At 41.8% G+C, this 14,500-nt stretch overlaps 1 protein-coding gene across 1 annotated transcript; it reads left to right on the top strand.

The window, feature by feature from the left end:
- Positions 1-920: 920 nt before the first annotated feature.
- LOC110526983 (transmembrane 6 superfamily member 1) lies at positions 921-14,460 on the top strand. The gene is made up of 10 exons (XM_036981186.2): positions 921-1,397; positions 1,622-1,725; positions 2,165-2,266; positions 2,587-2,686; positions 4,593-4,675; positions 4,883-5,001; positions 5,448-5,552; positions 5,905-5,997; positions 9,836-9,955; positions 11,416-14,460. Exons 1-10 carry the CDS (start codon positions 1,279-1,281, stop codon positions 11,608-11,610), a joined length of 1,140 nt encoding a protein of 379 aa, XP_036837081.1. The 5' UTR covers positions 921-1,278; the 3' UTR covers positions 11,611-14,460.
- Positions 14,461-14,500: the final 40 nt, after the last annotated feature.

The raw sequence follows: 14,500 nt of genomic DNA on the forward strand, positions 1-14,500 counted from the left end.
TCATCATCACTTTGCTCAGTGGTTTCCAACCTTTTTCAGTTACTCCACCACCAACTGAAATTTGCTCTTCCAGGACCAGGGTACAAGCATTGCTAATAAATCACAAGCTTGCTATTCAGTGGAGTGGCTGTGTGGTCCCAAATCTGGGATTAAGGGGCTCTTTTCCAAGTTTAAAATGATAAACATTCAACATTGGCCATGCTGTCAATGAATCATGATTTGTGCCGCGTACAAAACAAGAGTTAACTTGGAACTGCAAAAACTTGACTTTAATGAATAAAAAAAAACCTGTGAAATCGTGAATAAATGAGCTCCGACTGGGAAAATAAATGTTGAACGGTCATCCAACTCGGAATTGTGAATCTGGCCTCTTTCTAGAGCTACGACCTTAAGATCATTGACGTCATCATGATTCAACCGTTTTTTTCAGAGTTCCCAGTTGTTTTGAAAGCATCATAAATTCAGAGAATGCCAGACTTTGATGACAAAATTTGCCCCTTCCTGTTCAGGTGAGCACAGCACAACAAGGTGAGTCCAAAAATGTCATGTATGCTGCTGCATACATTATGTAATATGCCAAGGAGATATGTATACTGTAGCTAAGAAAGTAATACTAAGTGTATGTTGTGTAGAAGGTGTTAGTAGCCCATGTGCCTCACTCTAATTATTTGGTCTATTTACCCCTACTGTTCTGACTTGGTGGTGCACATGTGGCCTATAACCTATTTTAGAGAAATATAATCAGAATATTGTAAGAGCTTTCATTGTCTGCTTATATGCCCCCCTTATTTATCCTACGGTTCTGCCTTGGTGTACAGGGAGAACACTGCATCCCACTTTTTTAAATTTTGTTTGCCCCAACCAAAATGTACATGATAAAATGCCATTGATCACGTGTCATGTTCAGGGACGTGAACTCCACTTGTGGGATCATGAGTCGACGACAGCAGTCAGAATAGAATTTAGCGCCATAGGAAAGGGGATCTCAATGCTTTGCAGTCGCTTCCTCTCATTGCTCCCTTCTCTTCATCCATACTGACCTGTGACACATGGATAGGTAAAAGCAGATAACCTAAGCCTAGATTTCCCGACTTCTGCATTGTTAATTAGGCAGGGAGAGAAGGAAGCCTTATTATACGATTGAGATGCGCACAGGGTGCTGGCAGAATAGTAGTACGGCGCAGCACGCGCCCAATAAAAAATGTATTGAGCAACATGTTCTAATGGTTTTTAACATATATAATTTTGTGTTTTATTTTCAGTAACAAATCATTATTTATGCGCGTCGACAGTGTAAATAGAGCAATGCACGCGTCTGCTGGGACGGGAGTTTTTATCTTGTCCTTGACATCAATACCCATTTCATTTTTCTTCAACTCTCTGATCTACACTAACAGGTGAGTAGGGATATTGTCGATAATATAGTTGTCATGTGTTTTACTGTAGCCGTTAATAAACCTTATAATGCTAGATAGTGGATGATGCTATAGCCTAGTAGTTTTGTATGCAGTCTTGTATGCAATCTAGTTTAAAAGCATTAGTAATATGTATCCTTGTTGATTTGATTCTTAGCAGGTTATTTCTGGTTAGGCCTAATTAATTGAGTATTTTTTATGTCTAGCATTGAGACAGTCTTTTTCGCTGGATCTACAACTGTTCTTATCTTGGCTATATCTGCATGCTTTCTATTCAAGAAGAAGGCACCCAAAGACCCTCTATTCTATGGTGAGAGTTTACACTGTTTTCCTCTACATTCACCAGTGTTTTCCCATGCAGGTATTCTCTATTTTAACTAAGACTTGTAGGTTTAGGCTAGTTTTTATATACATACAGCATATCCAAAGTGACTTACATGCATGCACACATTTTGATATGGGAGGCCCCAGTGGGAATGGAAAAGCGACGATCCTGGACCTGGTGTTACAAGCGCTCTGCTCTACCAACTGAGCCACAACGGGCTCTAACTTCGCTGTTGTACCTGTCTTTGCTGCGCACACTAGACCACTCATTTAGCTGATTTTTGAAGGTTTACTTTGCTATGATTTTGTTATGTGTTTGTTAATTGAAGGAACTGATTGTAAGAGCATCTGCTAAATGACTAGAATAACTAAAATAAGTCAAGCAAAATGGAACTGTATTATTCAGTGTTCTCTTGTTCTGCCAGTGTTTGCAGTGTATGCATTCCTGAGTGTGGTAAACCTGATCATTGGTCTGGAGCAGGACAGTATCATCGATGGTTTCATCACCTTCTATCTCAAAAATGCAAGTAAACATCCCTGTGGCACACACACTGGCGCATGCACACACACGGACGGACGGACATACATGGACCTAATGGACGCATGTATGGACACACACACACACACACACACACACACACACACACACACACACACACACACACACACACACACACACACACACACACACACACACACACACACACACACTACCTACAGTCCATGCCACTGAATACAGAAATGAAAACTGAAAACTGTCCCATGCAATGAAGAACCCAATGAAAGCAGACTTTAACAGTGTTATAGTAATATATCTTTATATCTTTATCATGTTCATTACAGGCAGACCCCTACATTAACACGGCCCATGGACACATTATCTCCTATTGGGATGGATGTGTCCACTATCTCATGTACCTGCACATGGTTGCAGCTATAACCTGGGGGTATGTGCTTTACATTGACTTTATAGCCGTTTAGGAGACACATCCAAAGAGGTTTAGAAGAATAACATTTAAGTGAGTCTGTTAAGTAAGTAAGTAAGTTTAATGGAGTCTGTTAAGACTATATAAGTAAGTTTAATGGAGTCTGTTAAGACTATATAAGTACGTTTAATGGAATCTGTTAAGACTATATAAGTAAGTTTAATGGAATCTGTTAAGACTATATAAGTAAGTTTAATGGAATCTGTTAAGAGTATATAAGTAAGTTTAATGGAATCTGTTAAGACTATATAAGTAAGTTTAATGGAATCTGTTAAGACTATATAAGTAAGTTTAATGGAATCTGTTAAGAGTATATAAGTAAGTTTAATGGAATCTGTTAAGACTATATAAGTAAGTTTAATGGAATCTGTTAAGAGTATATAATTAAGTTTAATGGAATCTGTTAAGACTATATAAGTAAGTTTAATGGAGTCTATTAAGACTATATAAGTAAGTTTAATGGAGTCTGTTAAGACTATATAAGTAAGTTTAATGGAATCTGTTAAGACTATATAAGTAAGTTCAATGGAGTCTATAAAGGCCATATAGGTAAGGAAGCTAAAACAATCTGTTTTTTATTCATTTAACCAGGCAAGTCAGTTAAGAACAAATTCTTATTTACAATGACGACCTAGGAACAGTGAGTTAACAGCCTTGTCCAGCGGCAGAACAACAGATTCTTACCTTGTCAGCTCGGGGATTCGATCTAGCAACCTTTCAGTTACTGGCCTAATGCTCTAACCACTAGGCTACCTGTTGCCCTACATACATTTACATTGATAGTAACTACCACTCAACTGTATTTATCTGGGGGTAATAACTCCTAAATAAGTCATTATTAGGTTGTCTCAGCCTTTGGCTCATATACCACAAACCCCTGAGATGCCTTATTGCTATTATAAACTGGTTACCAACGTAATTAGAGCAGTAAAAATAATTGTTTTGTCATACCTGTGGTATTCGGTCTGATATGCCACTGCTGTCAGCCAATCAGCATTCAGGGCTCGACCCAACCCAGTTTATAAAAAGTATTTGAAGGTAAGGAAGCTGAAACAATCATACATTTACATTGATAGCAAATACCACTGAACTGTACATATCTGGGTGTAATAACTCCTTAATAAGTCCTTATTATGAGGTTGTCTCAGCCTGTAGCTCATGCTCACATTAACAGACATAACCCATGTCAGTATCAGACATGATGACTTGGGGTGCCATATTATACACAGTGAGCTTCACAAGTTTTGGGACATTTTACTAATTTGCTGTTGTTTTGGCTCTGTACTCCAGCAATTTGGATTTGAAATGATAGGTTAAAGTGCATACTGCTAGCTTTCATTTTAGGGTATTTTCATCCATATTGGGGGAATTGTTTAGAAATTAAATTACATTTTGTACATAGTCCCCCGACATTAGGGGACCAAATGTGTTGGGACAAGTTAACTTTTGGTCCCATATTCATAGCATGTAATGACTACATCAAGCTTGTGACTCTACACATTTGTTGGATGAGTTTGCTCTTTGTTTTTTGTTGTGTTTCAGATTATTTTGTGCCCAATATAAATTAATGGTAAATAATGTATTGTATTATTTTGGAGTCACTTTTATTGTAAATAAGAATAGAAGTATATTTTTACATGAATGTGGATGCTACCCTGATTACGGATAATCCTGAATGAATGGTAAAAAATTATGAGTGAGAAAGTGATATAGTGTAGTGCACTAATTCTGACCAGAGCTCATAGAGGTCCTAGTTATGGGCTACAACAAGGAGCCACAGTAATGATGTGTGATGTCTGTGTTGTGTGTGTTGTGTGTGTTGTGCGTGTTGTGTGTGTTGGGATGTGTGTGTTGCCTGTCTTTGCAGGGCAAGCTACAGAGCCATCGGCCTGTACTGGGTGGGGTCCATTCTCATGCGTGTCATCGTCTACATTCCTGGAAATGTTGTGGGTGGGTACACTCAAACGAATGGATAAAATTAGACCGTTACTTTATTGAACATGCATGGCTGATATGTTTTATCCCTGAACACAATGCAAATCAGTCTCAGCACAGATCTAGTGAGATTTACCCCTGTACAGACAGACAGAACATGTATTGTCTATCCTCAGAGAGGAACATTATTTTCACACATGCTTTTTGATCTCTCCCCACCAGGGAAGTATGGTACCCAGCTGAGCCCCCTGTTCCTGGTCCACATGCTCTACGTCGTAGTTTCGGTGTGGGCCTGCTTCCGCGTCTTCAGCCAGTCCACCACCAGACAGGCTCGGACAATGGTAAGAGCCCAATCCTTCAGGGTCAAAGGTCATACAATATTGCATTGTAACCAGATGCTATAATGCAACACTGCAAGGGACATAGTTACTCTCCATTTATCAGTAACAAGCCTACTTGTTTACATCCACCATGATTGACCACCAGGGAATTTGGTTAAAGATGCCAAAGTAAAAATAGATGTTCCCAGATATTATTAGACAATTCAATGGGAATTGGCTCCTCTTGCAGAGGTCAACTGTTTTTTGACAAAATGTTTTCATGTCAATCTGAAGCATTTCAATCTGAAGCAATTTTTTATTTTATTTTGCTCACTCAATCCTGTAAAGCTTTTTTTGGTGTGCACACATCGAGCTACAAATCCTGACTTGAGCAATATCACTATCCATTAAAACAGAGAGACATTGCTGATGTTGGTGTATTTTTCTCTATATATTTTTTCTGTCAGAGTATCAATGAGGCCCAGAGGACTACGCTATTGGAGAGGCCCCTAGACTTTTTGTTTGTCATCTACCTCGTCCCTGCTACATTTTTTTGTGTCTTCAGAGGCCTGGTAAGAACCACAGAGACATTGCCAAACTACAGATGCCAGCCAGTTGTACTTCTAATGGATCTATGCGTTACCGTGGCGGCTGCCATGTCCCCCTCGCAAAAGAGGGTTAAATAAAGGTTAAATGGTTAAATAAAGGTTAAATGGTTAAATAAAGGTAAAAACTACCTGAGAAGGATGATAGATGAAAATGTTAGAGCATGGTACTGAATGTCACTCTGAGCTGAATCAAAGCCTCTGTTACAAAAGGACCTCATCATTATAGTTATACTCATTGCTGAAGAAAGGTCTGAGGCCCATTTAACTGTTTACAACTGGGTCTGATGTAACACTCATTGAACAGTGTCTGGCCTAGGTGGCCCTGGACTGCCCGACAGAGTGGTGTCAGGAGTACACACAGCTATATGAACCTTACCTGAAGGACCCCTCGTCTTATCCTAAAATACAGGTAAGTAATGGAAAGGCCAAGCCATGGAGCACACTGTTATATGGATGATGGACTCATACGTTTGTCATGTCTAAAATAGAGGTGATATAGGTGGAGGTGATATAGTAGGTGGATTAACAGTGATGGGTTTAACATCAGTAGGTGGTTTAACAGCGATGTGTTTAACATCAGTAGGTGGATTAACAGCGATGGGTTTAACATCAGTAGGTGGATTAACAGCGATGGGTTTAACATCAGTAGGTGGATTAACAGCGATGGGTCTAACATCAGTAGGTGGATTAACAGCGATGGGTGTAACATCAGTAGGTGGATTAACAGCGATGGGTGTAACATCAGTAGGTGGATTAACAGCGATGGGTTTAACATCATTAGGTGGATTAACAGCGATGGGTGTAACATCAGTAGGTGGATTAACAGCGATGGGTTTAACATCATTAGGTGGATTAACATCGATAGGTTTAACATCAGTAGGTGGATTAACAGCGATGGGTGTAACATCAGTAGGTGGATTAACAGCGATGGGTTTAACATCATTAGGTGGATTAACAGCGATGGGTTTAACATCAGTAGGTGGATTAACAGCGATGGGTTTAACATCAGTAGGTGGATTAACAGCGATGGGTGTAACATCAGTAGGTGGATTAACAGCGATGGGTTTAACATCATTAGGTGGATTAACAGCGATGGGTTTAACATCAGTAGGTGGATTAACAGCGATGGGTGTAACATCAGTAGGTAGATTAACAGCGATGGGTGTAACATCAGTAGGTGGATTAACAGCGATGGGTTTAACATCATTAGGTGGATTAACAGCGATGGGTTTAACATCATTAGGTGGATTAACAGCGATGGGTTTAACATCAGTAGGTGGATTAACAGCGATGGGTGTAACATCAGTAGGTAGATTAACAGCGATGGGTGTAACATCAGTAGGTGGATTAACAGCGATGTGTTTAACATCAGTAGGTGGATTAACATTGATAGGTTTAACATCAGTAGGTGGTTTAACAGCGATGGGTGTAACATCAGTAGGTAGATTAACAGCGATGGGTTTAACATCATTAGGTGGATTAACAGCGATGGGTTTAACATCAGTAGGTGGATTAACAGCGATGGGTTTAACATCAGTAGGTGGATTAACAGCGATGGGTGTAACATCAGTAGGTGGATTAACAGCGATGGGTTTAACATCAGTAGGTGGATTAACAGCGATGGGTTTAACATCAGTAGGTGGATTAACATCGATGGGTTTAACATCAGTAGGTGGTTTAACAGCGATGGGTGTAACATCAGTAGGTGGATTAACAGCGATGGGTTTAACATCATTAGGTGGATTAACAGCGATGGGTTTAACATCAGTAGGTGGATTAACAGCGATGGGTTTAACATCAGTAGGTGGATTAACAGCGATGGGTTTAACATCAGTAGGTGGATTAACAGCGATGGGTGTAACATCAGTAGGTGGATTAACAGCGATGGGTTTAACATCAGTAGGTGGATTAACAGCGATGGGTTTAACATCAGTAGGTGGATTAACATCGATAGGTTTAACATCAGTAGGTGGTTTAACAGCGATGGGTGTAACATCAGTAGGTGGATTAACAGCGATGGGTTTAACATCATTAGGTGGATTAACATCGATGGATTTAACATCAGTAGGTGGATTAACAGCGATGGGTTTAACATCAGTAGGTGGATTAACAGCGATGGGTTTAACATCAGTAGGTAGATTACAGCGATGGGTTTAACATCAGTAGGTGGATTAACAGCGATGGGTTTAACATCAGTAGGTGGATTAACAGCGATGGGTGTAACATCAGTAGGTGGATTAACAGCGATGGGTTTAACATCATTAGGTGGATTAACAGCGATGGGTTTAACATCATTAGGTGGATTAACAGCGATGGGTTTAACATCAGTAGGTGGATTAACAGCGATGGGTGTAACATCAGTAGGTGGATTAACAGCGATGGGTTTAACATCAGTAGGTGGATTAACAGCGATGGGTTTAACATCATTAGGTGGATTAACATCGATGGATTTAACATCAGTAGGTGGATTAACAGCGATGGGTTTAACATCAGTAGGTGGATTAACAGCGATGGGTTTAACATCAGTAGGTGGATTAACAGCGATGGGTTTAACATCAGTAGGTGGATTAACAGCGATGGGTTTAACATCAGTAGGTGGATTAACAGCGATGAGTTTAACATCAGTAGGTGGATTAACAGCGATGGATTTAACATCAGTAGGTGGATTAACAGCGATGGATGTAACATCAGTAGGTGGATTAACAGCGATGGGTTTAACATCATTAGGTGGATTAACAGCGATGGGTTTAACATCAGTAGGTGGATTAACAGCGATGGGTTTAACATCAGTAGGTGGATTAACAGCGATGGGTTTAACATCAGTAGGTAGATTAACAGCGATGGGTTTAACATCAGTAGGTGGATTAACAGCGATGGGTTTAACATCAGTAGGTAGATTAACAGCGATGGATGTAACATCAGTAGGTAGATTAACAGCGATGGGTGTAACATCAGTAGGTAGATTAACAGCGATGGGTGTAACATCAGTAGGTGGTTTAACAGCGATGGGTTTAACATCAGTAGGTGGATTAACAGCGATGGTTGTAACATCAGTAGGTGGTTTAACAGCGATGGGTGTAACATCATTAGGTGGATTAACAGCGATGGGTGTAACATCAGTAGGTAGATTAACAGCGATGGGTGTAACATCAGTAGGTAGATTAACAGCGATGGGTTTAACATCAGTAGGTGGTTTAACAGCGATGGGTTTAACATCAGTAGGTGGTTTAACAGCGATGGGTGTAACATCAGTAGGTGGATTAACAGCGATGGGTGTAACATCAGTAGGTGGATTAACAGCGATGGGTTTAACATCAGTAGGTGGATTAACAGCGATAGGTTTAACATCAGTAGGTGGATTAACAGCGATGGGTTTAACATCAGTAGGTGGTTTAACAGCGATGGGTGTAACATCAGTAGGTGGATTAACAGCGATGGGTGTAACATCAGTAGGTGGATTAACAGCGATGGGTTTAACATCAGTAGGTGGATTAACAGCGATGGGTTTAACATCAGTAGGTGGATTAACAGCGATGGGTGTAACATCAGTAGGTGGATTAACAGCGATGGGTTTAACATCAGTAGGTGGATTAACAGCAATGGGTTTAACATCAGCGCTCCATTATCGGTTAGACCGGCCATAGCCAGGTGCACCGCGGGTTAGAATAATTAACAGGTTAGAATAATTAACGTAGCAGGTTAGGAGAATTAACGTGGCAGGTTAGGAGAATTAACGTGGCAGGTTAGGATAATTAACGTTGCAGGTTAGGAGAATGAGATTAAGGTTAGGAAAAGGGTTAGTCTTAGCCAAAATGCTACAGTTATCAACAATCGACTCGTCGTGCCGCCCAATCAGCCACACAAAACGGTCTTGAGTGGCAACAAATCTGCCCTATTTGCTGATTCGCTTTCCACACACCCACTTCTGTTAATCCTCCCACTTCTGTTGACACGCCCACTTTCAGACACACGCCATGTTTGCAGTTACACACGCCATGTTTGCAGTTATGACTCAATACTTACCTCAAACTATATAGTAGGACCCCTTTTAACCTCTATAGCTGCGTTTACACAGGCAGCCCAATTCTGATCTATTTTCCACTAATTGTTTTTTTTGACCAATCACATCAAATCTTTTCACATATTTTTCAGAGCTGATCTGATTGGTCAAAAGGCCAATTAGTGGAAAACATCAGAATTGTGCTGCCTGTGTAAACGCAGCCTATTATGTCTCTGCTGTGTCCTAGATGATAGTGAACATGCTTTACTCCGGTCCGTACTACATCATTGCACTCTACGGGCTGCTCGTGCCTGGGTGTGAGTGGATGCCTGACCTCACTCTGGTCCACTCTGGGGCAATAGCACAGGTGAGTGGGGAGCATAGAAATATAACTGGAATGAAATGACTATTTCAAAAGAAGTAGGGTGAAGTTCCCCTTCCTACATGCTGATCTTGGGTCAGTTGTGCATTTTCCCCACTATAGGTCAAAGTTAGGGTTGGGGGAGAGGATCCTAGATCTATACCTAGGGGATATTTCAGCTATACAAATTCCAGTGTTGACCTAGATAAATTATGTGAATGACTGTGGCTCTGCACATGGTTAACTCATCTGTATTCCTGTGGTCAAGCTGTCGTACTGCAGAGGCCAGTGTGTGCGCACACACACACATACACACACAAACACACACACACACACACACACACACACACACACACACAGAGAGACACACGCGCACACACACACAGTCTGATTAGTGCTATAAATTCCCGGGTTTCTAAGGTACTCTCCCTAACAAGGGCTCAGGGAGCGCTCTGTGTATGGCCAGTATTGATGCATCCCCAAGGACCGGTGATATTTGCTAAAGCAACTGACCCACAGTGTGCAGGCTTTTGTTCCATTATTGTGCTAAACAACACACCTGATTCAACTGATCACACCGTGTCTTGATGAATTGAATCAGCTTTTAGTCACACACAGATAGACATTGGACTGACACATTCTTTCTCAGGCGGATTTACCTTGCTTGCAGACCTATTTCCCTTTGGGTACAATACATTTTGGTTGATTGGTTGGTTGGTTGCTCAAAATGTGTGTATGTGTACCACTTAAAGGTTATTTAAAGATCACATGTGTAGTTGGAAGCAGCAAACGAAACAGTGAGCGGCTGCCATTGCTTTGTTGTGAAGCCAGTAGGCTGTCCTGTGCCATCAGTCCCAAGAGAGACAAAAGCTGGGGCCATCTTTAGACACAGCAGGCACGTTGCCTAGCCAGGCTAAATATAGAGGTTGAGAGAGGCCGAGTGTGTGTACAGACAGACAGACAGACAGACAGACAGACAGAGAGACAGAGAGACAGACAGACAGACAAGCAGGAAAACAGGCAGACAGACACAGACAAGCAGACAGACAGGCTCATACATCTTGTTTCAATGCCTCTCCATGCTAGGAATGACAGCAGTAGGCTACAGGGAAATAGGCCCAGTTCAGAGATTGATAGTGGAGAGATATTCCACTCATGATACTGACAGAATATGACAGTGAACAGCTCAGGAGAGTGTAGGTCTATGCTATGGTACAGGGTTCATAGAAGACGTATGGTATGCTTGTACAGTATATAGAAGAAAAGTTTCTGAATACCAGATACGTACCAAGAAATCCAGCTTTTCTAGTGTATCTTCCAGCTTTCATGTTGAGATTGTCAAAGCGGATCCTTCATTTATCTTTCATTCTTTCTCCTCCTCATCTTCTCCCTCCCTCTTTTTTTCTACCCCTCCACTTCTTGTTTTTATACTCTCTCTGTCTTATCTTCTCTTCTCTACTCCTCAGGCCCAGTTCTCCCACATCGGTGCATCTCTCCACACGCGGACGCCATTCTCCTACAGAGTACCAGCTGACAGCCAGATTGTCTTTCTATTAGTCAACGCCGTGTATGCCATCGTACCCCAAGCCCTCTGCTACCGCTGTGTCACTAGCCCTGCCTTCTTCCTCAGAGACCAACAAAATGACAAGAGGACTGACTGACGGAACTGGCTGACTGACCAACTGACTGGCTGGCTGACCGACTCAGGCCTTGACTACGCAGAAACCAGTCCAAAAGTATCTCTCTGCCTAGCATAACTGCAGAAACCAGTCCAAAAGTATCTCTCTGCCTAGCATAACCGCAGAAACCAGTCCAAAAGTATCTCTCTGCCTAGCATAACCGCAGAAACCAGTCCAAAAGTATCTCTCTGCCTAGCATAACTGCAGAAACCAGTCCAAAAGTATCTCTCTGCCTAGCATAACCGCAGACACCAGTCCAAAAGTATCTCTCTGCCTAGCATAACCGCAGAAACCAGTCCAAAAGTATCTCTCTGCCTAGCATAACCGCAGAAACCAGTCCAAAAGTATCTCTCTGCCTAGCATAACTGCAGAAACCAGTCCAAAAGTATCTCTCTGCCTAGCATAACCGCAGAAACCAGTCCAAAAGTATCTCTCTGCCTAGCATAACCGCAGAAACCAGTCCAAAAGTATCTCTCTGCCTAGCATAACCGCAGAAACCAGTCCAAAAGTATCTATCCGCCTAGCATAACCACAGAAACCAGTCCAAAAGTATCTCTCTGCCTAGCATAACCGCAGAAACCAGTCCAAAAGTATCTCTCTGCCTAGCATAACCGCAGAAACCAGTCCAAAAGTATCTCTCTGCCTAGCATAACCGCAGAAACCAGTCCAAAAGTATCTCTCTGCCTAGCATAACCGCAGAAACCAGTCCAAAAGTATCTCTCTGCCTAGCATAACCGCAGAAACCAGTCCAAAAGTATCTCTCTGCCTAGCATAACCGCAGAAACCAGTCCAAAAGTATCTCTCTGCCTAGCATAACTGCAGAAACCAGTCCAAAAGTATCTCTCTGCCTAGCATAACCGCAGAAACCAGTCCAAAAGTATCTCTCTGCCTAGCATAACCGCAGAAACCAGTCCAAAAGTATCTCTCTGCCTAGCATAACCGCAGAAACCAGTCCAAAAGTATCTATCCGCCTAGCATAACCACAGAAACCAGTCCAAAAGTATCTCTCTGCCTAGCATAACCGCAGAAACCAGTCCAAAAGTATCTCTCTGCCTAGCATAACCGCAGAAACCAGTCCAAAAGTATCTCTCTGCCTAGCATAACCGCAGAAACCAGTCCAAAAGTATCTCTCTGCCTAGCATAACCGCAGAAACCAGTCCAAAAGTATCTCTCTGCCTAGCATAACCGCAGAAACCAGTCCAAAAGTATCTCTCTGCCTAGCATAACCGCAGAAACCAGTCCAAAAGTATCTCTCCGCCTAGCATAACCGCAGAAACCAGTCCAAATGTATCTCTCTGCCTAGCATAACTGCAGAAACCAGTCCAAAAGTATCTCTCTGCCTAGCATAACCGCAGAAACCAGTCCAAAAGTATCTCTCCGCCTAGCATAACCGCAGAAACCAGTCCAAAAGTATCTCTCTGCCTAGCATAACCGCAGAAACCAGTCCAAAAGTATCTCTCTGCCTAGCATAACCGCAGAAACCAGTCCAAAAGTATCTCTCTGCCTAGCATAACCGCAGAAACCAGTCCAAAAGTATCTCTCTGCCTAGCATAACCGCAGAAACCAGTCCAAAAGTATCTCTCTGCCTAGCATAACCGCAGAAACCAGTCCAAAAGTATCTCTCTGCCTAGCATAACCGCAGAAACCAGTCCAAAAGTATCTCTCTGCCTAGCATAACCGCAGAAACCAGTCCAAAAGTATCTCTCTGCCTAGCATAACCGCAGAAACCAGTCCAAAAGTATCTCTCTGCCTAGCATAACCGCAGAAACCAGTCCAAAAGTATCTCTCTGCCTAGCATAACCGCAGAAACCAGTCCAAAAGTATCTCTCTGCCTAGCATAACCGCAGAAACCAGTCCAAAAGTATCTCTCTGCCTAGCATAACCGCAGAAACCAGTCCAAAAGTATCTCTCTGCCTAGCATAACCGCAGAAACCAGTCCAAAAGTATCTCTCCGCCTAGCATAACCGCAGAAACCAGTCCAAAAGTATCTCTCCGCCTAGCATAACCGCAGAAACCAGTCCAAAAGTATCTCTCTGCCTAGCATAACCGCAGAAACCAGTCCAAAAGTATCTCTCCGCCTAGCATAACCGCAGAAACCAGTCCAAAAGTATCTCTCCGCCTAGCATAACCGCAGAAACCAGTCCAAAAGTATCTCTCTGCCTAGCATAACCGCAGAAACCAGTCCAAAAGTATCTCTCCGCCTAGCATAACCTGGTGGCCAGTCTGTTTCATATTCTGCACTGGCCAACTCTAAGTGTAGTATATTCAATACTCACAACTGTACTCTTTAGTGTAGTCTTTAGTGTACTCTTTAGTGTACACTACTGTAGTCTCACTGTTGTACTCTACTGACAGCAACACAACAGAGACTTAAAAACAGCATCCAAGCATATCTTGCTCAGTGGTACATTCCTTTACATAGAAAGAAAACTTGATACCTTTACTCTTCATTTCTGTTTGTCAGTGACTAGTCTTAGCCTATTATGGAACTGATTTAGGATCAGTTTAGCCTTTTAGATTGCAATGAATAACAATAAATGGACGGGGGGACCTGACCCTAGATCAGCAGCACTCCTACTCTGGGATATGTTATGAATACAGCACTGTTCTAAATGTGTTTTCAGCTAAATTACTTGTATTCTGGTTCTGTAAAGCATTACGTTTACTTTGAAATAAAACAATAGGTTTGTTGTCATAAAATGCTATATGGTGAATCAAAATATATTGTGTTATGTTTAAAGGTGTTTGGAGAGGATTTAAGGACTAGTTTTGTGGACGCAATATTTGGATGTTTGTGTCTAATTTAAGTGTTAAAAATCTTGATTTGTAAAATCTGATGAGTGTTTTCTGGCTCTGTTGGGGCTCTTGCATG

Source organism: Oncorhynchus mykiss, chromosome 6, assembly GCF_057628025.1.
Source record: "Oncorhynchus mykiss isolate SJ-2025 chromosome 6, ASM5762802v1, whole genome shotgun sequence".
In the NCBI taxonomy this organism is placed as follows: Eukaryota; Metazoa; Chordata; class Actinopteri; order Salmoniformes; family Salmonidae; genus Oncorhynchus; species Oncorhynchus mykiss.

Excerpts from the sequence above, each read along its gene's own strand:
- LOC110526983 (XM_036981186.2), top strand. The coding sequence starts at position 1,279 with ATGCGCGTCGACAGTGTAAATAGAGCAATGCACGCGTCTGCTGGGACG. Across the intron at positions 5,553-5,904 it reads TTTGTGTCTTCAGAGGCCTG|GTGGCCCTGGACTGCCCGAC; the intron begins GTAAGAACCACA and ends TGTCTGGCCTAG. Across the intron at positions 9,956-11,415 it reads ACTCTGGGGCAATAGCACAG|GCCCAGTTCTCCCACATCGG; the intron begins GTGAGTGGGGAG and ends TCTACTCCTCAG.